We start from the raw sequence: 24,094 nt of genomic DNA, 5'->3' as shown, positions 1-24,094 counted from the left end.
CAAAAACAAATAAATTTGTTCTGGCCTTTCATCATTGGTAGCTGAGGTGCATTAATGTCCTGATCATTCTGCTTGCTGCCTTTCCTTCACCTTTTCCAGCTCAACAACACGGATTGAACTCAGCATTCCAAATGCTGCTGCACCAGAGATTTAAATGAGGACATTGTCAGACACTGTAAAATTTATTTTCAGGCCCTTTTCCTAGAGAAACTCCAACCTGGCACTTGTCTTTCCCACTGCTGTCTCACACTGAGCTGACATTTTCACCGAACTTTCTACAGCGGCTCTACGATCTCTTTCCTGGTTAGTCATGACCGCATCAGGCCCCTCCAGTTGTATGCCTCAGATTGTTTACATCAACATCTAGATATTTTGTACTGCTGTGCTGAAAAAATGCCCTCTCACTTTTGTAGGCCCATTCACAGGTTGCAAAACAGGAGGGGATTTTATGCAGCTTCCAGAGCATGGCAGCAGAAGAATAAAGCCAATTTCTGAAGGGTAGCTGTTCCTCAAAACTGACAGCAGTTTCCTTCCCATTCTTACCTTCCTTAAAACATGAGGATCTTGTATGTTTTTGCTGTGGTGGCAGTGCTTCCCTAAATAGCCAGAGGCTATGTCTTTCCCACAATACCTCCCTGAACACCACTAGGATTATTTCAGTTACATGGGGGGGGGGATTTTGCTGAAAGTCCATTCTCATTCCATACTGTGATTTATTTATTTCTTTCTAGAGTTGCTCTGTGCATTTCAGGACAGTGAACTACCTATTGTCACAGCTGTTTTAGAGCCTGGCTGTGAAATATTCAAGGAGGGGTACAGAGCGAAGCAAACGGAAATATGGCACATTTGTCAGCAAACTGGCCAGCTATTTTTCTCCTAGCAATGTGAAAAGCCTCCTCCACAGAACATAAATTTTGTACTGTGGGCGCAGCTTTAACACACACTACCAGGATATTTAAAGAAAAATACAAAGTTTACTTGGCGAAAAACATTCAAACTGGTAAACATCATGTCTGCCTTGTAACCACAGTGAAACCACCATGGACAATAATACAAGGTTAGCTTTTCTGTCAGTTTATTTAGCCTGGTTTGTTTAACACACACACACACACACACACACACACACACACACACACACACACACACCAGCTTTCCTGCATTATGCATAATGTACCAAATCCCCACTACGTGGTTTGCACAGAAAGTTAAATTCCACCAGGAGTACTTTCTCCTGTCACTTCAGAACTGCAACCATTTTCCTTCAAATGCAATTCTTAAAACTGCAGGAGCTCTCAGAGGAAAACAACAAACCCTGTGACAGTAGGACCCTGGTGGGAATTCATAATGATACTTGAGGTGCCAGGTAGATAACTGCAGTCCTCTGTCATCAGCTGCAACTGCTATAAAATCTAAGGCTGACAGCAGTAGTGCAGGAGAGCAAAGAGGTCTGCCAAAAATGATAAAAAGTCAAAGGACACTAGGTGATATTGGCACAAGCTTTAGAAATGATTCTCATGAAGATCACCAGGCTCAAGAATTATTAATGATGAGAGCCTTACACAGCTAGAATCTACCAAGTTATTATACACACACGGACTACAATAAAATGCTACTGTGTGGAATGCTTGGGTTCCAGGTTCTAGACAGCCATGCTCTATTTTGCAATATTCCACTCCTCCTCACCCCTGATTTCAGTTCCCCTCCCCTCAACAGTAGGAATGGAAGATAATATTATTTGGTGCACATTTAAAGGCAAACCTATCAAATTTGCACTTTCAAAAACAATATGCAAACTGAAACACAGCCATCCCTTGAAATTTGCACTTATCTGACTTTTCGGATACAGTTTTCCAACCAGTGTTTGCAAAGATGCATATAAATGTGTGCATGAAGGAATGAAGACATCGGTGCAAGTAACATACAAAGATGTAACATATTTGCGAAATTGCTTGCAAAAAAATGTATACTGTACATATGCACATAAAAATGTGGTTATTCAGAGAAAATCACACCAAAATACTGCTTGATTTTCATGAGGACTTTTTTTTAAAAAAAGAAGAAAAATTCACAAATTGCTGCAAAAACTGGACAACTGAATTTCAGAATGGAAAAAATGAGAAACTGAGAACCAAAATCCCATCCCTAATCAACAGTCAGTCAGCAGGTCAGTGCCCACAGAGCATGTTTAGTTTTCACTGAGTTGTTTTCGCCCTTCCTCTACATAATTCTAAGTCTCTGTCCCTGGCCTGTTAAGTTTTTTAATTTTTCTGCAAACCTTAGGGTTTCTCAAACGTGCTGATACCTTTCCCTTTTGTGCATGATATTATATGATATATATAATATGATAAAGCCTCACCAAGACTGTTGTCCCATCTTGCCCAGTAATGTTTCAATGACTGGTAGAGGCTTTCTTCATTTGCATGAGTTTAAAAGTGTTTGTAGTCAGCCTTCTGAGTCACAAAATCCCCAAGGTGACATTAACACCAATGATAAAACAAAGGGATGTTTAAAATATTAGAATATTAAGACCATTAAAACAAAACTAAATCAGCCCAAAGCCACATAGCAAAGATCAGAAATAAATAAGCTAGGAAACAAAAATGAAAAAATGGGCAGGATAAAGGAACCAGCAAGTAAAAATCAATGTAATCAGAGGCCCCACAAAACCCTCTGCAGTAATACAGTACCGCATTTTGCAAGCATCTAAATATTACTATGGAAGGCATGAGGCAGAGTCCTCTTGGGAGGAAATTCCATCATTTTAGTGCCACTGTCGAGCAGGCTTAAGATTATTTTAAGCGGAGATGCCAGGGACAAAATATTATGTGAGCAAAGCATGCACTCGACCAATGAGCTATGGGGCTTGACATTAATATTGCTCAGAACCGTCTACTCCAATTGGTAGCAGTAGTCTATGACCTCAGACCAATATTTCTACCAGGGATCCATTAAGTCAGTGGGGTCACCAACATGGCACCCACATGCGCCATTTTGCCCACCAACACCTCTTACGGCATCCATGAAAGTTCTCAGTAAATATCCCCTCAAAAATCCACAAGATACAGGAGACTGTCGTGCTCTTCCTGCTTGGATTCTGTATGCACTGTCTCGGCCTCTCCTGCATTGAGCACATCCTTGTGAAAAAGCCCACATTTCATGGACTGGACACCAACCATCCCTTCCATGCTGAACAGAGGAGAGATACAAAGAGCTTTTCTTTGTGAGTAAACAGAGCAGTCGCCGATATAGGTGCCTTTTCTCATGGATGATGGAGGCATGTCTGCACCATTTTGTGCATTTTAGATGTGGCAGCCATTTTGTGTTATGCTACACACCACACTGCATCCATTTTGTGACTGGCACCCACAGTCGTTTGTCAAAATTTGAAATGTGCCCACTGGCCCCAAAAAAGGTTGGTGACCTCTTCTTTAACCACTGAGAGGTAAACATGGGTTGTTACCTCTGTAAATTATATGCTCTGTCACTGAGCAGTGCCCCCTTCCTACTTTTCCCGTGGAGGGATTTTCCATGGAGCAAACCTGTTTTCTGCTAATCGTATAAGTCTGAATCAAGTTCATCTGTTATTTTAGCAGAGTCGTAAATCTCATCGCGGAGATGAGCAGGGGGGTTTAACACCAGAGCAAGTGGACCACTGCACACAAAATAGCTTTTGTACAGTACAGTTCTCATGTGATAAACCACAACTTAAATACCTGACATGTTTCATACGGTGGAAGATACCTAGCTACAGATACACCCATGCAGTTGTGACATGATTGCACTGGTGTTAAGCACCCCTACTAGTCTTAGTGGTGATGATCAGAGCAGAACATCTGGAACAATGATGATAATGACTTGAACTTATACTGAAGCTGAATGAATAGCCCCACTTCAAGTAAAATGTTCAAGAGAGGCAACTTTGCTCTCCTGAAGGGGAACAATACCAAGAAAAAGGAGCAGGATGTAAGGGGAGTGTTAGGGGCAAATCAGAGAAAGAAAATCTGGGTCACCTAGGAATAATGAATGATGCCCATGAATATAGAGTAGTTCACAAACCACAGAATAAGTCAAAACTTGATTGTATTATCAACATGTCTAAGATTTAGGTTTGCTTCATCAAAGCAGTGAAAATTGAATCACACTGTACACTTTGAAAAGAACAAACCATTAGGTTTGTTTGGTTGGGGTTTTTTTTTAGCACAAATGACAGTCCCTCCTGTACTGCTGATCCGGTGTATTATTGCTAACATTGTTAGCATTATTTGCGCTGTGCTATTTCTATGCATGGAATGGTATACACAAATAATGGGGCAGATGGGAATGGTAACTATATTCAGCAGTGATTCACAGGCATTAATGTTTGGCTCAGAGGACTCCTGTTTATGTCAGCACTGCTAAACATTCTACTGAAAAACAAAACACAGAGTTCACTGGGCAAGTCAGAAAGGTGTAAATTAACAGCAAATTCACTCCAGGTTAGCTATTATTTGCATTGCACAATACCCCCATTACAGTTTGTGATAATGTTGCTCATAAATTTACTTGCAATATCCTAGTTCTTTCACACCCCTGGAGTTACGTGAAATGGGCTGTCCCTCGTGTTTGCATGTTGACTATTTGTCTCCATACCAACAGAGTGCTGCAGCTGAGCCTGTGAACATGCACAGCGGAATCCAGAACTTCAAGGAGGCCCTGACAGTGGCTTACAGGGCGTCACTCACTGAGCTGGATGAATATTTATTTATTTATTTATGCATTTAAATATTTCATCCAAAGAGCCATAGACTGCCATAGATTGTTTAATCTGCCAAAGGCCTGGTTATAGAGGAATATTTTCACCTGGCACCTAAAAATGTGTAATTATTAATTAAATTTCTATATCACTTTTCATGAGAGGATAGTTTACAATATAAAAACACAAAAACATATAACACAATAAAAACAAAAATAATACCCCCACCCCACCCCAGTTTAAAAGGCCAAGGAATGCTTTTGCCTGGTGCCTAAAGATATATAGTGAAGGTGCCAGGCAAGCCCTGCTGGAGAGAGTATTCCACAAATGAGGAGTCACTGCAGAAAAGGCCCGTTCTTTTTTTTTCTCCTCTCCATGAGACAACACAAGAAGGGCCTTAGATGGTGATCACAGGGTCTGAGTCAATTCAGACGTAGTCCTTGATGTAGGTCATCGAGGGCTTTAAGCCATTTAGGGCTTTATAGGTCAAACCAGTACTTGGGCCCAGAAAGTGTTTGGCAGCCAGCAAAATCGGGCCAGGATTGGTGTAATATACTCAAACCATCTTGCCTCAGTGAGCAACCTGGTCACCGAATTCTGCACTAGCTGAAGTTTCTGAACCATCTTCAGAGGCAGCCCCACACTGCAATAATCTAACCCAGAGGTTAGATTGGGAAAGATTGAGGGCACAAAGAGAAGGGGACGACAGAGGACGAGATGGTTGGACAGTGTTCTCGAAGCTACGAACATGAGTTTGACCAAACTGCAGGAGGCAGTGGAAGACAGGAGTGCCTGGCATGCTCTGGTCCATGGGGTCACGAAGAGTCGGACACGACTAAATGACTAAACAACAACAACAGCAACCCAGAGGATACCAGAGCATAGCCAACAGTAGGTAGACAGTCCTTGTCCAGGTAGTGGCACACCTTGCCACCACCTGAAGCTGATGGAATGCACTCAGCTCCACCAAGGCCCTCAGAGCCTCAAGGAACATTAAAGGATCCTGAAGAACCCCCCCCCCCAGGGCGTGTAACCCCATCAAGAGGAGGCCACCTCTCATCCATCTGGTCTAGGCAGCCACCCACTAACAGTGCCCCAGGCTTATCTAAATTGAGCCTCAGCTTGCTGGCTTTCATCTGGTCCATTACTAAGACAAGGCAACAGTTCAGCACACTCACTGCTACACCTGCAGACATAAAGGAGAATTAGAGCTGTGTGTCATCAGCATATTGCTGGCAATGTACTCCAAAACTCCAGATAAGTTAGCTCAGACTTTGGAGGGCTATGGGGCCAATGTGTGATAGATCTGGAGTGTGGATTGTGACATTCAGTATCCAGCCTTTTGCCACCTTTTCGGATTCTTCCACAACCTACCACATAAACACAATTTATTTTTGTCCTTGAATACAGTCAGTACTATTTTACGTATTCAGGAAGTTGCCTTATACTGAGCCAGAACATAGGTCCATCACAACATACAAATTGATCAGAAAGCAACAAACACTTAAAGTAGTAGCTATTTTTTTAAAAAAAAAAAGTAGAGGAGAACTCATGTAAGCCTGTCAGTACTTAAGGAAGTGTCAGAGTCCCAGGAGAATGAGTTGTTTATCTTCTTCTGCTTTTGCTAACAGCGATATTATTTTCAGCTTTTCATTTATGCAGTTACTATCTTTGTCTTAAAAAAAAAGTTTGATGAGAATAAAGCCAACTAAAAATAATAATAATAATAAGACAGAGCAAGCCTGCACACTGCCAAATCCCCAACTTGTTTATTTAGAAGCTAGCTCTTCACTGGGGGTGGTGTGAGGGGATACTGCATTTTTTATTTTTGGAGAAAGCAGTTGTATATTTCCACCCTTTGTGGCTAAAGCAACAGATCAGTCTTTGCACAACAACCAACCTTTCTCCTCTCAGCTGTGAAAGTATTAGGGGTAACTAATTTTTCAAGTATGAACTTGCAGAGGGTTTTGCAAAGTTCTGTCTTATAAGTGCCTCAACAACACAGTTAGAACCATTTGTATCATGGCCTACACAAGGGAATGTGAGCAAACAATGAGCATGAAGATACACCCTTCCAGAGTCACAATTGCAGCACAGGCAGTTCACAGTGGAAAGGGGAAGCTATTTACCCAAATCTCAGCTTGGAGGAAAGAGGCTGAGGTGCAGAACAGCAAGACAAGCTTACAGCTGCCTGTCTCTATGCAAGGAATTGTAAAGGGGAATTGCAGTTGTATAGAATATGTCTCTCCCCCACCCCAGCAAGCACAGTCTCAGAGACAGGCACATGTCAGCTTGAGATGGCATCACAGCGCCCCTTATGTGCCATTGAGATTCACATCGGTGAAGCCCACTCCTCTCCAGCCAATGGCAGTAAGATCTCTTTGTTATACAGTATTGTGGGGAGAAGGCACAGAAGGAGTCTCTGGGCAGATCCACACTGTACAGTTAAAGTGCATTCAAAGCACATTTAAAGCACATGGCCTAAAAATCCTGGGAGCTATAGGTTCCCCCTCACACAGCTACAATTCCTAGCAGAATCCAAAGTGCTGACGTTGACCTTTAAAGCCTTAAGCAGCCTCGACCTTGTATACCTGAAGAAGCATTTCCTCCCCCATCATTCAGCCTGGACACTGGAGTCCACTTCCAAGGGCCTTCTGGCAGTTCCTTCACTGTGAGAAGTGAAGTTACAGGGAACCAGGCAGGAGGGCTTTTCAGTGATCACACCCATCCTGTGGAACCCCCATCCTGTGGAACCCCCTCCCAGCGGATGTCAATGAGTTAAACAACTATAAAAAAAATTCCTTCCAGTAGCACCTTAAAGACCAACTAAGTTAGTTCTTGGTATGAGCTTTCGTGTGCATGCACACTTCTTCAGATACAAGTGTGCATGCACACGAAAGCTCATACCAAGAACTAACTTAGTTGGTCTTTAAGGTGCTACTGGAAGGAATTTTTTTTGTTTTGACTATGGCAGACCAACACGGCTACCTATCTGTAACTTAAACAACTATATTACTCTTTGTAGACATCTGAATGCTGCCCTGTTCTGGAAAGCTTTTGATCCCCCCCCTTTCCTTTTTGTTGGAAGCTGCCCAGAGTGGCTGGCACAACCCAGTCAGATGGGTAGAGTATAAGAAATAAATTACTACTAGTAGTAGCAGTAGTACAGCTCCCAGGATTCGGCGGGCGGGGGATTTGTGTGCTTTAAATATGTGCTGAAAGTCCTGTGGATATATGGAGTGGATCTGCCCTCTGCCACTTCTTCCTGCAATAAAGGAACCACATCAGACCATTTTCAACTGTCTCAGAATCGCAGGGAAACACACACTGACATCAGATGGGGCGGGAGAGGAGAAAGGACAATCTGGCAGCTGGTGTGAGTGGGAGCAAGCAGCCTTAAGGACAGTGTGCAAAGCGCAGCAGTGAATGACACTTCCATTTTTATCAGAAGCTAAGCCTGGGGAACCTTTAAAACCAGAACTGGATCTGCTGCTTTAATATTTGGTTTTCTAACCTACACACGTTATTGTGTGTCGTCGTCATCCCCCTACTACTTATGGCGGCTTCTATCACTGAAGTGAATTCAAATTAAATGCAGATGGCTCATTTGGAAGCATGGTGAGGCATCCCCACTAAACCACACAAGGAACCTAAAAACAACAACAAATCACTGGAAATAACTCTGGATGTATGTTTCTACTTCTGTAATGTCAAAAACTCAATTTTGATTTTACAGTTAATATAGTAGCAGCCACTAAGTCCTTAGTTCACAGTGTGGGGATTAAGCTTTTGAGATCTGGGTGCACACAGTAATCTTTGCAGGTAGATGAAAGCTTACATCTAAGCAATTGTTAGAAGCAGATGAAAATCCACCACAAGCCTAGCTGCAACCTACCTTTAATATAATGTAGGGGGCACAGAGCAGCTGCTCCAGAGTAAAGCTAATTTATCCAAAGGGGAGGCAGATCATGAAACAGTTTCTATGTAGTGGCACTCGTTGGAAACCTCAATGTTGCAAGCATTAGCAGCCATAGAAATAGAATTATTGGCAGGAAATTACCATAGAGTTGGCATGGTCTTATTATCCAGCAGTGCCCAGGGCACAGAGGCTAAAGTATCACCAGCTAAGTTAGTTGGGCCAGGTTTCCTGGCTCTCAGCTGGACGCTGGATTTTTGTGATTAATGAAAATGGTTAGGTAGTGAGGTTTAGGTAGCGAGGGAAGGCAATGCTGGGTTTATGGGAATAGGCTCTGGCAAAGGCAGAATACAGCAAATTTGGCAAGGCAGCAGCAGCAGCAATGACCTGGAAGATTTCCATAAGGGTAAAGCCTTATATAATGTGACCTGGTCTGGCCAACTGAGTGTCCATGGTTATATTTTAGGTCCGGCTGTTCTTGCCATTTCCTCCTCTCACTAAAGGCCCACAAACCAAGTCCTTGCTTGGTATCATCCCTGTTTGGTTCCGGAACTGAAGTGGGTGGAGACCCAGGTTCAAAAACATAACTAGGTAGCTTATGTGGCATTTAGATATCAACCTTGATAGAAGACAAAATGGCATTAGAAATGTAATGTATTTCGTAAAAACAAAAACAAAACACCCCAGTAAGTATTGCAGTCTAAGCCTAAAAGTCAGACCTACCTTCCTTCCTTCCTTCCTTCCTTCCTTCCTTCCTTCCTTCCTTCCTTCCCCCTCTTCTTTTCTAATGTAACAGCTTCTGTAATCCCTACATTCACATAGCATCATATCACCCTGTGCAGCATATTTTAATTTCTATGCAAGTAATGCAAATCTACATATTAAATCTTTTCACGAAACAGTGACAGCTATTAAAACTGATGAAAGCTGGCTGTGGAGAGATGCTGAAAGATCAATACACATTCCAGCTTGCATAGGATCAAACTACTCTCTTTGTAGTTTATCAGAGACAACACTTTTCCAGAGCTGTTGATACTGAGAGTTGTTTTTCTGTGTGTGGATCAATATACAGCAATGGAATTAATGGGCTAATATTTTCTAATACAACGTTGGAAACACAGACAATTGTTGACAGGAGTTGCCTGTTTGCTGCCACCCCTCCCTCCTTTCTATCTAACCCTGAACAAGACTGTTTTGCTTTTAAGGTATGTATATCTAGTTTGAGAGTGCAACCTGCTTCATGTAGGGTTTTTCTCACTACAGATTAGATGTCACTTCAGGGTAGGTCTGGTAGGGAGAAAACAGGCATGAAAATATAAATAACATAACTGGGGATGGACATGTCCCCATTTTCTTGTTTAGTTCACACAGGAAAATGTGTCATATGAAATACCCCTCTTGTTAGAGCTGCCACTGAAATTTTGAAGAAATAATAGTAATAATCCCAAGTTTGGAAACTGGTGAAACATTCGAGAAATTGCAAGGCAGACTAAAAAATAAGAAGACAATGAAGATTCTTCCTAAAACCTGCAGCGTATGTAGGGAAATCCATATATTCTTTGGCCTTTACCAGATTTGTTTGAAGTGAACTCAAATCGCATTGGGAAGTTTCCATTTTGAGGGAGGACACCCCCCCCCCAATAAAAATAAATAATCAGAATGACTTACTGAAATTCCTCAGTTAAGGGGGGTGGAATTATCTGAGGAACACTAGCACAAAACCAATTGCAAGTCCTCTCATCATTCTGGTGAATAACAACTTCAGCTACTCTGCTTATGAGCTGTTTTGCAAAGCCTTCTTGCTGCCTTCAATATGTAGCTGTGATGAGAACACCTTAGCCAATGAAACCCACTTGTCTGGTCAGATCTGTTGAGATTGAGACTGAAAAGCAATTTCTTACTATAAAAATCATTTATGAAGGCAGCCTGTCTCAAATAATTCCATTTCCATGGCTTAACTGGGGAGAAAAAAAGTGACACTTGACAGGAGGAAATCCACAACGTGACCACTGTGGGTCATTCATCTCGCACAAAGATTTTAGCACAGCACAAAGACATAGGACATTGTAATGGGTTGGAGGAGGTGGGGAAACACTATAAATCACATTTTTCCTTAATGGAAGTCATTCCTTTCAAAGAAGGTGAAAGTCTTAACCAAGTGGAAGTTCTCATTTAAGCTGATAAATGGAAGCAATGCAGCTTGAAGCCTTTCCCAGTTTCTGCTAACCAATGAGCCCCACTCATAAATGGAAGATTAGTGAAAATTATGGTTGATGAAAGTCTTTCTAACATCCCTGATGTCTCAGCCCCAAATTAGACAGACTAATGGGCAGTCACATTCCATGCGCACATGCCTTCCCCATTCACACAGACAGCAGGGCATGCAGGCCTAAATTTTTTTGGCATCAAAGGCAAGGCTTCCCAAACTTTGGTCTCCAGCTGTTGTTTTTTTACTACAGTTCCCATCATCCCTGACCACTGGTCCTGCTAGCTAGGGATGATGGGAGTTGTAAACCAACATCAGTTACAGACCCAAGTTTTGGAAACCCTGATCTAAGGGATTGTGCAGATAACAGGAGTGGACCCCTCTCCTGCCTTGCCTCCCCAGAGTCTGTTCCTGGACTCCCCCACCCCAAGCTTTGCTTCAATATGAAGTCTCCGGATAGGATTCTGGCTGGTCACAACAGAGGCATTCCTTCTGTTTCCCACGTTGCCAGCTCCCAAATACAACTCAGTCTCTCCTGTTCCAATCGTAGCACCTGAGCTCAGTGACTCTGCTGTACTTGAGAACGCATCCCTCCCTGCGTACTGTTTTAAGTGCAGCTGCCCACGGCTCTCTTTTAGGTCACCTCACACATCGCTGAAGAATGCATTAATAAATATCATAACTAAAATGGAACCATTAACTACCGTATTTTTCGCTCTATAAGACACACCAGACCACAAGACGCACCTATTTTTGGAGGAGGAAAACAAGAAAAAAAATATTCTGAATCTCAGAAGCCAGAACAGCAAGAGGGATCGCTGTGCAGTGAAAACAGCAATCCCTCTTGCTGTTCTGGCTTCTGGGATAGCTGAGCAGCCTGCATTTGCTCCATAAGACACACACACATTTCCCCTTACTTCTTAGGAGGGAAAAAGTGAGTCTTATAGAGCAAAAAATACGGTACTCAAACTGCAAAAAAGCAAAAATAGATCATTTTTTAAAAGTAAAGATCAGAGTTCTCTAATAATTTTGCTTCTTCTATTACTGAATCATCACCAACATCGTCATCTTGTTCTCATGCTCCCTTAGGAGTGTATTTTATTTTTTTATGCAGATGCAAAGGGGCCTTTAATATTAATGGGAGCACCACATGTTCATTAGGAAGTGAATAATAGGCTCAGGGTTTTTTTTTAGCATCAATACTGTTATAGGACATGTAGATTATACCAACAGATTTATTGCCCTTTTAGTCAAATAAACTGCAAAGCATGCCTAATAAACAACCTACTGGCTCAACTCCATTCACACCACGCAATATATTTCAAAAGCTGCAAAACCACCACATTTTTAATTACCTTGACTCCACCCAGCTTTTCTCCCCAAACCCCCTAAATTGCCGTTTGAAAGAGAGTAGCACTTGGCACACAGGAGCAATGGACACTAAGAGAGCATGTTGGACTTGGCAAGGAGTTTTGTTTCCCTCTGCCAAAAGAGGAGGAAGTGGAAGAATACATACCTAAGTGCTGAGTGTTAATAGCTCTCACTGTGAAAGTTCTCTCTTTCCTCCTATCAATTTACTTGATAACCTCCCTGTTTATTTGGGGCACAGTCTGTTTGACTAGCTGCAGACTACTTGCCCATAAACAAGTGTGGCACAAAAACACGATATACTGTTTCTTACAAGGGATGTGTGAAAACTGCCCCTTTCTCTCCATGGAGCTTTCTTCTTTTCTGCCCTTTTGGTCTTGGCTACTGCCCACAGTGTCCTTGCGTATAGGAGCAGACAGCATAAATAAGCTGTATGTTCAGAAATGTATCCAAATGTGGATGCCGTCCATTACTTCCAATGGGATCCATATTCAAATGCACACCCCCATTCATAAGCTAGCTTGCTTAAGTGTCTGCATTGATATATTTCCCCTTCCCCCACTGATAAAATCAGACATGAGAGGGGTTCAGGCTTGTTGTCCACACCTGGAAGAACAATATCAAATCTGTGTATTATTGCAGCACCCCTAATTCACACAGTTTTTCTTAATGGGTACCTTACGCAGCAAGGCACATCCATATATCGTTCATCATTCCCAACCACTGACCTTTCTGGGTAGTGTTGTTGGGAGTTGTAGTCTTCTGGAAGGTTGCTACAGATATTTGTTCAACAGCCATTCAGAAAGAAGCCAAACAGTTCTTGTTAAAAGTAAGTTTCTTTGGGTACAACAACACACAGGGCTGCTTGGAAAAGCAGCATGCCTTTATTGAATTTTCACCTTCTCCTTTTGAATTGGGTAGAATCTTTTACAGTATAGTGTGGGGAAGTAGGCAGAAGTATGTATATTGTGGGTACTATACCATACTAGGGGCGGGAAACATGTGATGCTCCAGAGGTTATGGGACCCCAGCTGTCAATATCCCAGTGGCTGGGGCTAATGGGGAATGGAGTTTAATGGCATACCGAGGGCCACAGGATTCCCATCTCCATGTTATATAGAAGAAAGAAAAGACCAAGCAAAGGTTTTGCTCATGTGATGAGCAAAATCCAGTTAAACCTGAAATGGTCCACAATGAAATTATAGAATACCAAAGCAGGAAATGTCAAGTCATAAACTAGGGGAAAACACCCCCACCCCCACATCCACAACATGACAATATTCCTTTTGCCTAAATATAAAAGAGAGAGAAGTTTCCCCACCATGTTTCTCAGCAACTTACACATGAAGTTAAAAAGCAAAATCAGCTAGATACTCATTAGGGTACTTCATGTCTGCATTTGCAATATTTAGGTGATGAATTATTACCTCTTCTCCCTCTGTTGAGAGATGTACATTTTATAACGAAATTAAGATAGGCATCTAATTAAGCAGGGTATTCGTATGACTGTCCAAACCAGGGGACACATCAAGTTAGAAAGGGAAATGGATTTTAAATAGAAGTAATTGGAGACTCGTTCCTAAAGGTACTATTCAAGGTTTCTACTTTCTCAGATTTTAATGATGCACCTGAATGCCTGAACAGAAAACACAATAAGGTCACTGGGATCTGCCTCAGTTTTAATGTACAGTTCAAAAAAATGGCCTTTGCACCAACGGAGCATTGGTGTCACATTGCATTTCCCGCAGTAAAACATTTGGGATTAAAACATCAGGCTCCAAAAAGGCATGTGAGAACTTGTTTTTTGATTTATTAGAAATTTTGAAGTGTTAGCTAGGATAGAGACACTTTTCCATTTAAGTCCTGGAAATAGCTGACCTGAAATTTAAACAATAATGTTTAGCAACAGGCTTTCTTTACCTAAACTGCTTTATGCCCATTAGTCTATGTCTCCCATGTGTTCCACTGACAACCTGCGAAGAGTTATATTAATATGCCGAGAGTTACATAAATTATTATTTAGTTCCGGGATATAATGTGACAAGGATAGTCGCACAGCACAACAATGGATGCAATCTACGCAAAAATATGTAACTTGAAAGTGTGTTGACTTCAAGGGATGCATAGCTGTTTGGAGTTATTTCTATGCTGAGATTAGTCTCTAAATTCTACCCTGCCCAAGGGTGAATGACCCATGGTTTATGAACTTCGAGGGTACTGCCCCTAATTTATTTATTTATACAGATGTTTATACCCTGCCCTTCTAGTGTTAATTGCACCACTCAAGGTGGCTAACTCTATTAAAACCAACAGTAAAATACAACAACGCTATGAAAACACAACACGATAAAAACAGGTGCAGCAGAGGCATTGGATAATAAAATTATCTATCAGAGGAACAAAAAGCCTGCCTAAAACAAAAACAGGGTTGCTGTATGGCAAATATTGTAAGAGAAGCAGGCAACCGAGCCTTGTCCACGATTTAGGCAAGGCCACAGTGAAGCCCCTTCTCTCATCTTCCCCAACAGAGCCTTCACTGAAGAAAGAACATAGAGAAGGACCTCTTCACCCTATTTTTAGGCAGCTAACCTGCTGGCTTGTGAGGAGATGATTTTCAAGGTATTCTGGACCTAAGCCAGTCAGGGTTTTAAAAATTATCACCATGTCTGATCTTGATGGGGCTGTGGGACTCGTGACAATAACCCTCTGAGCAAGCTGGTATCTGGCTTTCCATCTACTGTCTTGAAAACATGCTTCACCATTCTATACCAGGGCTGGGCAGAGAGAACCTGATTATGTATTAAACATTATTTCAATACCTTCTGGCGTGATTGTTCACCTCAAACAGGAGAATGATTGTCTCCCCACCCCAATTGAATTCATTTAGACTTTAAATTCCCCAATGTATTTTGAACAAGATTGTTTGCTTATAAAGGACACTGCCTTTATTACATAATAACATGTAGCCAGTATTGAAAGCCATATAATCGTAATAGCCACATTCAGTTTTCCTGTTGAACACGCAAAACCTATTCAGTCTTAATTATGACATTAAAAGGGAGTTCTAACATATGGTGCTCCTTAAAGGCTTTTGCATATATTGTATTTTTATAGCATTTAGCCCTGGGCTGCTGCCATCTGTCCCCAAGTCAGCTTCAAGGTAATTTGAAGATATGCAGTAGGAATTGCCCTACATGGAAAGATAAGTATAGAGTAGATCACAGATGCCTTTTTGGTTGGGCAGTTGTGCTGCTAGAGTAGCAACCTTCTGAAGGTAGAACAACATGCTTATGCATGTCGTGCAGAGATGGTGGAATTAGTAGGTGAGCAGGAAGGGTGAGGGGGAGGGATTTTCCCCACGGTTCCTACTCCACAAGCTTTTACCATCAGCTTGTTCACAGTCATTCAAAGTCAGCTATGGCAGGGTGGGGGGAAAGAAATGGAAACTCTGGCACAAAACATATTTGCAAGGAAGGAGCAGTGAGTGGGGAAAGGGCAAAGTATTCCTCGGCCTGCTCAACAAATGTCCTCTGCAAATGTTCTCACATTACTGTTACGAAGGGACAGAGATAGAAAAGCTCACTCTCTCTTGCTCTCACACATACATGCATGCATACATACTGTATGTATTTTCCCAGCTCATGATTTTTATTTTGTATTAGCAAATCAGTTTGACTTTGGGTGGCAAGTTTTCTGGGTTTCCTGGGTTAGAATTTCAATAGCTAACATAACCGATAAATTATATTTATTTAAATGTACTGCATTTTGCCCACTGTCTATCTTTAGCCGCCAAAGCAGTAGTTTTAGAACTGCCTCGAATCATGAACAACAGCAAAGAGAGAGAGGCTCCCCTCAGACTTCCAACCATAATGCGGCAAAGTTGGTGCTATGACTCCATCAGTGGTGACAAATGCATCAAAAATGGAATGGGTGTCCTTGCTGTGGGGAAGTCTATTTTTAACTAGAGATGACTCATTAACTACTGGGGTCTCCCAAAAGCTACATCTGTCAAATTTCAAATTGTCACGGGGGGGGGGGGGGTGCAGCGGGAAATAAGCAAGGTCACGTTTGCTGAAAGCTGATAATGGGGATGTGATTATTTTTTGCTTTGTCACATTGAAAGGCAGTGATCCTTGCAAATCCTCCTGTTTTGACAAATGGTTTGTCACAGAAAATTTGCTTTGCAAAAGCCACCCCGTCCTTCTGAAATCACCCAGGCTTATTTTACAGTTTGCACTGCATCAATTTTATGTGTAAAGAAGTATGCCACTAATTCTGTGTGCATAACTAAATCATTTCCCATGGGGGCAGGGAATGAATAAGGAAGGCTTGTGAAGGCACTCTTAGAAGCAAAATGCAAGATTCCAAATAAGAAAATGTTGAGGAGAAAGGAGTTGCAAAAAGTATCAGACATGATGGGCTTCAGGTGTGCTTAGAAATAGAGCAGAGTGTTTCTTGTTTTGGGATGCATCGTCCCAGCAGCACAGAAACTCAAAGAAAACAACACGTATCTCTGAGTGCCAGTCCTTAGGCAGTTAAAATGGCTCCATCATTCACAAGATCAGCAAGCTTGAGGGAATCACAGGGTTTGCAAAACTACAAAAATAAGTTTAGGGATAATCCCAAAAACATCTAAATGAGGACTGGCCATATGCTCATTGGGTTAGGAACACTTATAAAATATGGGGGATATGCCCCTCTCTCTGGGACGGGGAGACTGTGGCCCTCCATATGCTGCTGGTCTGCAACTTCAATCAGCTCTCACCACTGGTCATACTGACTGGGGCTGATGGGAGCTGGAGTCAAATAACACTGGTGGTCACAGGTTCCACATTCCTGGTATAAAAGTAAATAGAACACAATACTGTAAAAAACAAACAAACAAAGCAAAACACTGGAGATAACATACGTAGCATAAATCAGTCAAAGTCAAATGCTACGTGATGTTTTAATAGGATACCCAGATGTAATATAAAGCACTGTACTTTTGCAATAAAAACATAAATGGCAAAAGAATGGATTGGTTCTTGCTGGCCGAGGTCACTGGGCCATATATGAACAGCTGTAACTTTTTACAATAACCTGTAAGATGTACTGAAAAGACATATGATACTTCTAATCAGCTATAGGATCAGATTCTGTACCATGCATAACCTGGCTTTGACCTGAGCAATGCCATAGGAAGGTAAACAAAAGGAAGAAAAGACTTCAACAATGAGCCTTGGAAAGGATGGATGAATTTCTCAAACACTCAAAAGATTCCTTGAGACAGCCACTGATAAAAATATATGTTTTAAAGCAAAGAAACAGAAAAAAGGAAAAGCCCTTCCAAAATATTTTTAACCTGTAATGAAATGGAGCTGCAGCTTCGACTATTTCACAATTAGTAGTGCCAATCGGAAGAAGCCACCTGGTACTCAGCATCAATCAAAGGGGCAACAAGCAGGAATATGTACCAGTCAAGATAGCTCTAAGCCTTATTTTCCATGCCTGTGGTTGCAACCTGAGAAAACAGGTTAGCTGACTTGCCTTCCATGGGCAGAAACCTCTGCTGTCATTGGACAAGAAGACTGTCACATTCTGTGATACTTCATAATATTTTGCCTTTTCATTGGCGGGTGATACCACATAAGACTACATAGGTGGAATCTACATATGTTAAAAACTTTGTGAAATTTTTTTTTATTGTTTTGAAAAATGCATTGAATTAGCTATAGCTCACAGTTGCCATCTAGTGTCACAATTGTATATTGCACTTTACAACACATGCAAAACATTTTATTTGCAGTCCATGGTTTTGCTACTGTTTATTAAACGTGACCAAGTGTTTGCAACATACTTATTATTTATCACATCTTCCATTCTTCTGCACAAGATTCTATTGGCCATTATTGTTTTCATTTTCCATTACGGGTGCTCTTCTTTATTGGCTTTTCTGCTTTTTCCTGGCTTTTTCTCTCCCTTCTTGTTAACTTTCCATACTTTAGTTTTTCACCCATCAAAAATGTAGACTTGATAAAGTGCGCCGGCATGAAATTTTTGGCATGACTTTACAAAACAGCAGACTTCACTGGGAGTTTTAATAGGATAATATTTCACTCGCTTTGATTGTACACCGGCCTAATAGACCTCTGCACAGCCCTTAATGTGAGAAATCGAGCTGGACTGTCTCCCTCCAGAGTGCTGAGCACAGTGTTTCTGTGTTGCTAGTGATGGCAATTCTCCCCCCCCCCCAAAAAAAGGAAAGGGTGTGTAGATACCAATAGCAACTTAGCTTGGCATTCTTCAAGATGGCTTTTCTTTTCCTTAATATGAGCTTTCATTCACTGTTCTCTTATTTTCAGAAGGTGAAAAGCAAGACTAGGAGTGGATATAAAGCACTGAGTAAAACACCCATATAAAGTTCAATCTATCCCAGGGGCATCTCTTATTATTAGGGAAAGTTCCTTATCTGAAGGAGGGGAAATTAAATGCTTTAATCAAAGAGTTTCTGAAACCCCACAGGCTAGGACTCCCAAAGCAAGCAGGCTCTTCAAAACAATTCAGTTATCAGCAATAACTCTGCTGTACTACAAAGCAACACCCAGAGCTTCTAGTGCAATCAGCGCTGGATTCGGCCAGAATCCAAACAAGAGATGAATCCATATCATTTTACAAAAGTGGTTTGTTGAAAATGGAGTTAGACATGCTGCCCGCACAGGAGTAGTCTACCCTTTCACAACACAAGCCAACTGGCCTACCAGCCTGCCATCCTCTTTTCTGGCTGTTCCAAAGTGGCAGCAGAAACAGGAGGTTTGCTGAGTTTCTACTGGACCATCACATCTGGTTGGGACCTAAAAGGAATCTTAAGGTGCAAAGCCTTCACTGCTGTGTGATCTTATCAAATTGCACACATAAATTGTCAGCCCAGCAGCAATTCATGAAGCCAGGTGGTACAGCCAAAATGCTTCTAACAAACCTCCAACCCTGTGTCTTGATTTGAGCCTAGCTGCTGCCACTGGAAACAGAGCAAACACTCACTCCAAAAAGGGAGATAGTGAGGTTTAACTTGTCTGGCCAGTGCCCTACATAAAACAAGTGTGTGTCCTGGAACACAAACACACACAATTCTTCTGCAGTGCAATGGTGCCTTGTGATAAACATTCAGGGGCTTCTCAGCAGATGAGTAAAACAGGGGGGGAAGAGTTTCTGTCGGCGAAGAAGCTGAATTCCATGCCGAGGGACATTCAGAAAGGAACTGAAAATAAAACTGCCAATATCATAACACCGCCACAAATCATTGGCGCAACCACACTTGGAATAAGGTGTTCATTTCTATTGTAGAGCTGAGAAGCCTTCAGCAAAGGCAACTGGAATGATAATGAGGCTGAAGCAACTCCCGTATCAGGAAAGGTTAAGGATTTGTTATTTTAGAACAAAAATGGGTGTAAAAGAAAACATGGTAAGAGGTGTATAAAATTAGGCATCATGGAGAAAGTGGTTTTTTTTAAAAAAAATTCTCCCTCTCTCATAGTACCAGAATCCGGGGTCATACAATGAAGATGAATGCTGGCAGATCCAGGGCAGTCAAAACAAGGTACCGTATTTTTCACTCTATAGGACGCACCTTGAGGGGGAGAACAAAAAGAAAAAAAATCTCTCCTTCTCTGCGCAGTGCCCCTTCAGCGAAGCAGGAGAAATGGAGCCCCTTCCATTTCTCCTCCCACTTCGCTGAAGGGGCGCTGCGCAGAGAGGGAAACCTGCGTAGTGCCTTTCCAGCAAAGCAAAGCCAGGAGAGTGAGAGGGATTGATGCGCTACACAGTGGGCACTCCCGCTGCACTCCCGAGGCTTCAGGCAGCTATCCCTGAAGCCTAGAGAGCGAGAGGGGTCATTGCGCACCGACCCCTCTCGCTCTCAGGCTTCAGCGAAAGCAACACAAAGCCTCTGGAGCGCAGCAGGAGCGCTCCCACTGCGCTTTGGAGGCTTCGCGTTGCTATCTCTGAAGCCATGGAGCCTGCATTCGCTCCATAAGACGCACACACATTTCCCCTTAATTTTTGGAGAGGGGAAGTGCGTCTTATAGAGCGAAAAATACTGTATTTCTTTACACAGCAATGGCTGGACCATGGAATTCCCTCCCCTGACATATAGCAACGGCCACCAACTTGGATAGTGTTAGAAGGGGTTTAGACAAATTCATGGAGAATTAGGCTATTGGATACTTTGGGAAATAGGACGTTGGGCTGGACGGGCCACTGATGTGACCCAGCAGGGCTGTTCTTATGTTTGTATGAGCTGCAGCCCTTCTCCAAAGGGCCCCGCACCACCTGCCCACAGCAATCGTCTTTGGCATCCACAGTGTGAGAACATATTCTGCAAGATGCTATGGAGGCTGCCTTTCTGCAGCAGCCTTAAGAGGATGGACCAGCAGCCACTGCATCCTGAGCATTGGGGATGCCCACCTGCCTGGTTATCCGCAGCCAAAATGATTATTGTTATTATGATTTAGGCACTCTGCTCTCCACTCTGAGCAAGCCCCAGGAACAGTAAATTTGGAATAGATGAAAACCTCATGTTGTGCTTCTTTCCATTCAAAAGCATCAGGTAACACAACAACAGAAAGTGACTAAAGATTTCAGAAAAATGTAATTAGGTGCAAAAAAATAGGGAAAATTGGAAACCAGGGGTGGGGGTGGGGGGAAGTCTGAGGGATCTAAATAATCCCAGGAGTGTAAAAACTGAAAATGATATGAATGTATAAGAATACTGTTTAAAAAGTGAAAATAAAATGCTTTTTAAAAAAAGTGACTAAAGATTAACATTGATCGAAAGAAAGTAGCTGTAGTTCACAATAGCTCTGACAAAAAAAAAATGAACAATAGTCAGGAAAAAGGCAAGTCCATTTTCCTACAGAAGTGCAATTTTATTTAGTCATAGGAGACTTCCCCTCCTGCCACACATAGGCCTGCTGCAGAATCAGCCAGACCCAAGTTAGCTAATGAGGTCCTGTGTTCAGCATGTTTCCATTCTTCTTTCTCTCCTTCCCTTTGTCTCCTTCCTATGTGTGTCAAGGAGATGGAACTCTTTGGAATCGCCACTGGTGTTTGCCACTTCTGCATCTGCCCATACTCAGAAAGGGGTTTTTGGTCATTTATGGATTAAATCTGCATGTTAGGTGGTTGTGACATTCCAGTGTTATAAGAGAATTCCCTTATCCTGCCCACGGAATGGTATGGATATATTTTCACCACTATTCCATTCCAGTCACAATCCTGCTCTTCCCATATCTGACTAATGGCCTGATCTTTCATGGCACAGCTAAACCAGTGGTCAGCCTAGCCTCATGCTCCATAGTAGTGGTGGTGGGGAAACCCCATAGCTAATTACAGTACATACCTTCAAGTTACTTTTTTTTTTTAATGTTGACGTGCCTTTTCTTGAAGGAGGATTTTTTTTTTTGCATATGTTGTAGACATGTTCACATTTTTGGGTGTTGTTGTTTTTTTCCTGGCGCCACCCCCCCCCACCCTTTGAACTCACTGACTTTTGCTTCATTTGTCCACACTTGATAAATCCTGTGGGCTGTGGTGACCAACATCAGTCTGTTGCTGATGTCACTATACATCTGACATGATGACATAACAGACAAATATTCAAATCAGGTAGGTCGCCACAGCCAATAGAATAAAGTGGCAGCGAGGACAGATGAAGCTGAGCACAGCAAGGAGGGAGAAGAAAGGAGGCCTCAAGCTAAGCAAGAGGGTGTTGACGTTTTAGCCCAACAACAGAGTTTTGCCTTTTGGGGGCACTCCCGAACAACCAATTTCCAGCTCACGTCAAGATGCCAAGTCTGAAAGGCAAGTATTTTGGGAGAGGGTAATTTGTTCAACTGCATTGAATGTGCTGCTTTCGAAATGAAAACCAGATCACAAAATATTTGATACACTGCAAGGGCTACATAGAGGGGTGCTGTAATGCTCTGGGAGAACACTATGAGGCATGATGCTGTGGAGGTGCCATGGCTTTTGCACCTATTTCCCCCTGCTTTTTGCCTTGCACAGCAGATGGCAGGGTATCAAACCACATCTGGAAATACATGTGCACACCCTGTCAGACACACACACACACACAAACACACACACACACATTATAGGGCAACCAATCCTAACTCTCTGACAAATACATCCATATGAGAGGCATGTATGCAACATGTTTGTTACATTTACATCTCAGGCGTGAACCTACGAAACAACAGGCATGATCCAACCAAACTGAAGCAGTAACACTGAGTTCAATGGAAGAACTAGCCACCTGCTTCAGTCTCTCCCATTGAAGTCAAAACACTTGGAGCTGCTTTGCTTTCGGTGGATTGTGTGTGAAGCAAGCAAAACTAAGAGTAATATTTGGTGCACACAATCATCTGGAACAGCCTTCCCCAACCAGGTACCCTCCAGATATTTTGGACTCCAACTTCTGTCATAGAATTGGAGAGTTGGGAGGGATCATCCTCAATCATAAGCTGTGCTAGCTGGGGTAGATGGGACTTTTAGTTGAGAACGTTAGGAGGACATCAAGTTTGGGAAGGCTGTTCTGGGCAAACACCATAGCCATGCTAGGTCATCTTGCAGGTGGGACTACAGATGTGATTATTAAGTAGATCAAAGATAAATTATAATCATATAATTGTACATAAAGACACAGTGCTCCTTTTGAGTTACTGTACTAAAGAAAGGCACTGTGATGAAACAGTGACACTTTCTGAAACACATTTACAGTATTATCCTACTTGATTGACATCAATGGAGATTGCTAACCATAAAATAAAATGTTATATTGTTTTCAGGATTCTGCATTCCACAAGAGACAGGAAAAACAACAACATGGCAGAATTCATCCATTGACTTTTAGGTTCTATTAGCAATACCAGACTAGTTATTGCGGTATGTGGTTTGGACTGACAATGCCAACACGGTATCTAGTTTGGTTTCAATAATGCCCATAGTGTGCCACTGATACTGCAAATGGCTGTGTCCTTCCCACTCATGTCAGTTGAACTTGCCTTGTGTTGCGATGTCACAGTGTTCCACATTCCTGGCTCCTACTCGGCATCATTAACTGCCAATGGCAGTAAAATGTGGAATGTTATAACATCACAATATGATGGAAGTTCTACTAGGTAGTGCAGAGGAGAGGGATTAGTTGCAATGGTGGCATTCCTGAGTTGTAGCCATGCATTTACCGAGAATGTTTAATTTGGTCCACGGTACATACAATTATTTTAATTTTTACAAATATAATTTTCCATGAGGTCCCCTCTCCTCCTGTCTTATGATGATATACTCATTTTTTAAAAAAAAAATGTGTGTGAGTAGATATTTAACCTGCTGACTGTAAGAATAAAATGTGTCTACATTCCTCATATTCTGAAAACAGGAATTATTTCTCTCTCACCCCACAGGAAAACATAAAAAAATATGGCAAAAATTACACAAGACCTTCCCCCATTCTCTTTGAAACTTAAGCCTGGGAGACTGTGTCATGTGTTAGTGTTTTCCCGCCTTTCTCTAATTGTATGCAGGTGATGAGTACTGTACAAAGCTTTGAGCTGAAGTAGATGAATGGAGCAATACAAAGTCTCATAATTGCTTTAGGGGAGGGCGGAAGGGAACAGGAAATGTATTAAAATACTCACTTTGACGAATCTATGAAGTATATTACAAGAGCACCAATACTAAGAGCGAAGACTAAGACAACCTGCAAAAGTGAAGAAAAAGAAAATGCAGTCACTTTAAGGCCTACAGCTGAGGCATTCATTATTCAAACAAACAGGAATGAGAAAACAGTGCAAGAAATTTCATGGTTCCATTTTAATTGCCTTATGCTTTACCAGAA

At 42.0% G+C, this 24,094-nt stretch overlaps 1 protein-coding gene across 15 annotated transcripts in view; it reads right to left on the bottom strand.

Moving 5' to 3' along the window:
- KCNMA1 (potassium calcium-activated channel subfamily M alpha 1) overlaps positions 1–24,094 on the bottom strand; it is a 547,562-nt gene that overhangs the window by 276,589 nt on the left and 246,879 nt on the right. For all 15 annotated transcript variants that reach the window (XM_081913468.1, XM_081913470.1, XM_081913472.1 and 12 more), the window contains exon 3: positions 23,895–23,956. In XM_081913468.1, the coding sequence (XP_081769594.1) occupies positions 23,895–23,956 (62 nt within the window). The remainder of the gene's footprint in view (positions 1–23,894; positions 23,957–24,094) is intronic.

The sequence above is a fragment of the Podarcis melisellensis genome (assembly GCF_964234715.1).
Source record: "Podarcis melisellensis genome assembly, chromosome: 5".
NCBI lineage: Eukaryota > Metazoa > Chordata > Lepidosauria > Squamata > Lacertidae > Podarcis > Podarcis melisellensis.
Note: the sequence above shows the minus strand (reverse complement) of the source record. Positions and strands in the feature narration are given on the sequence as shown.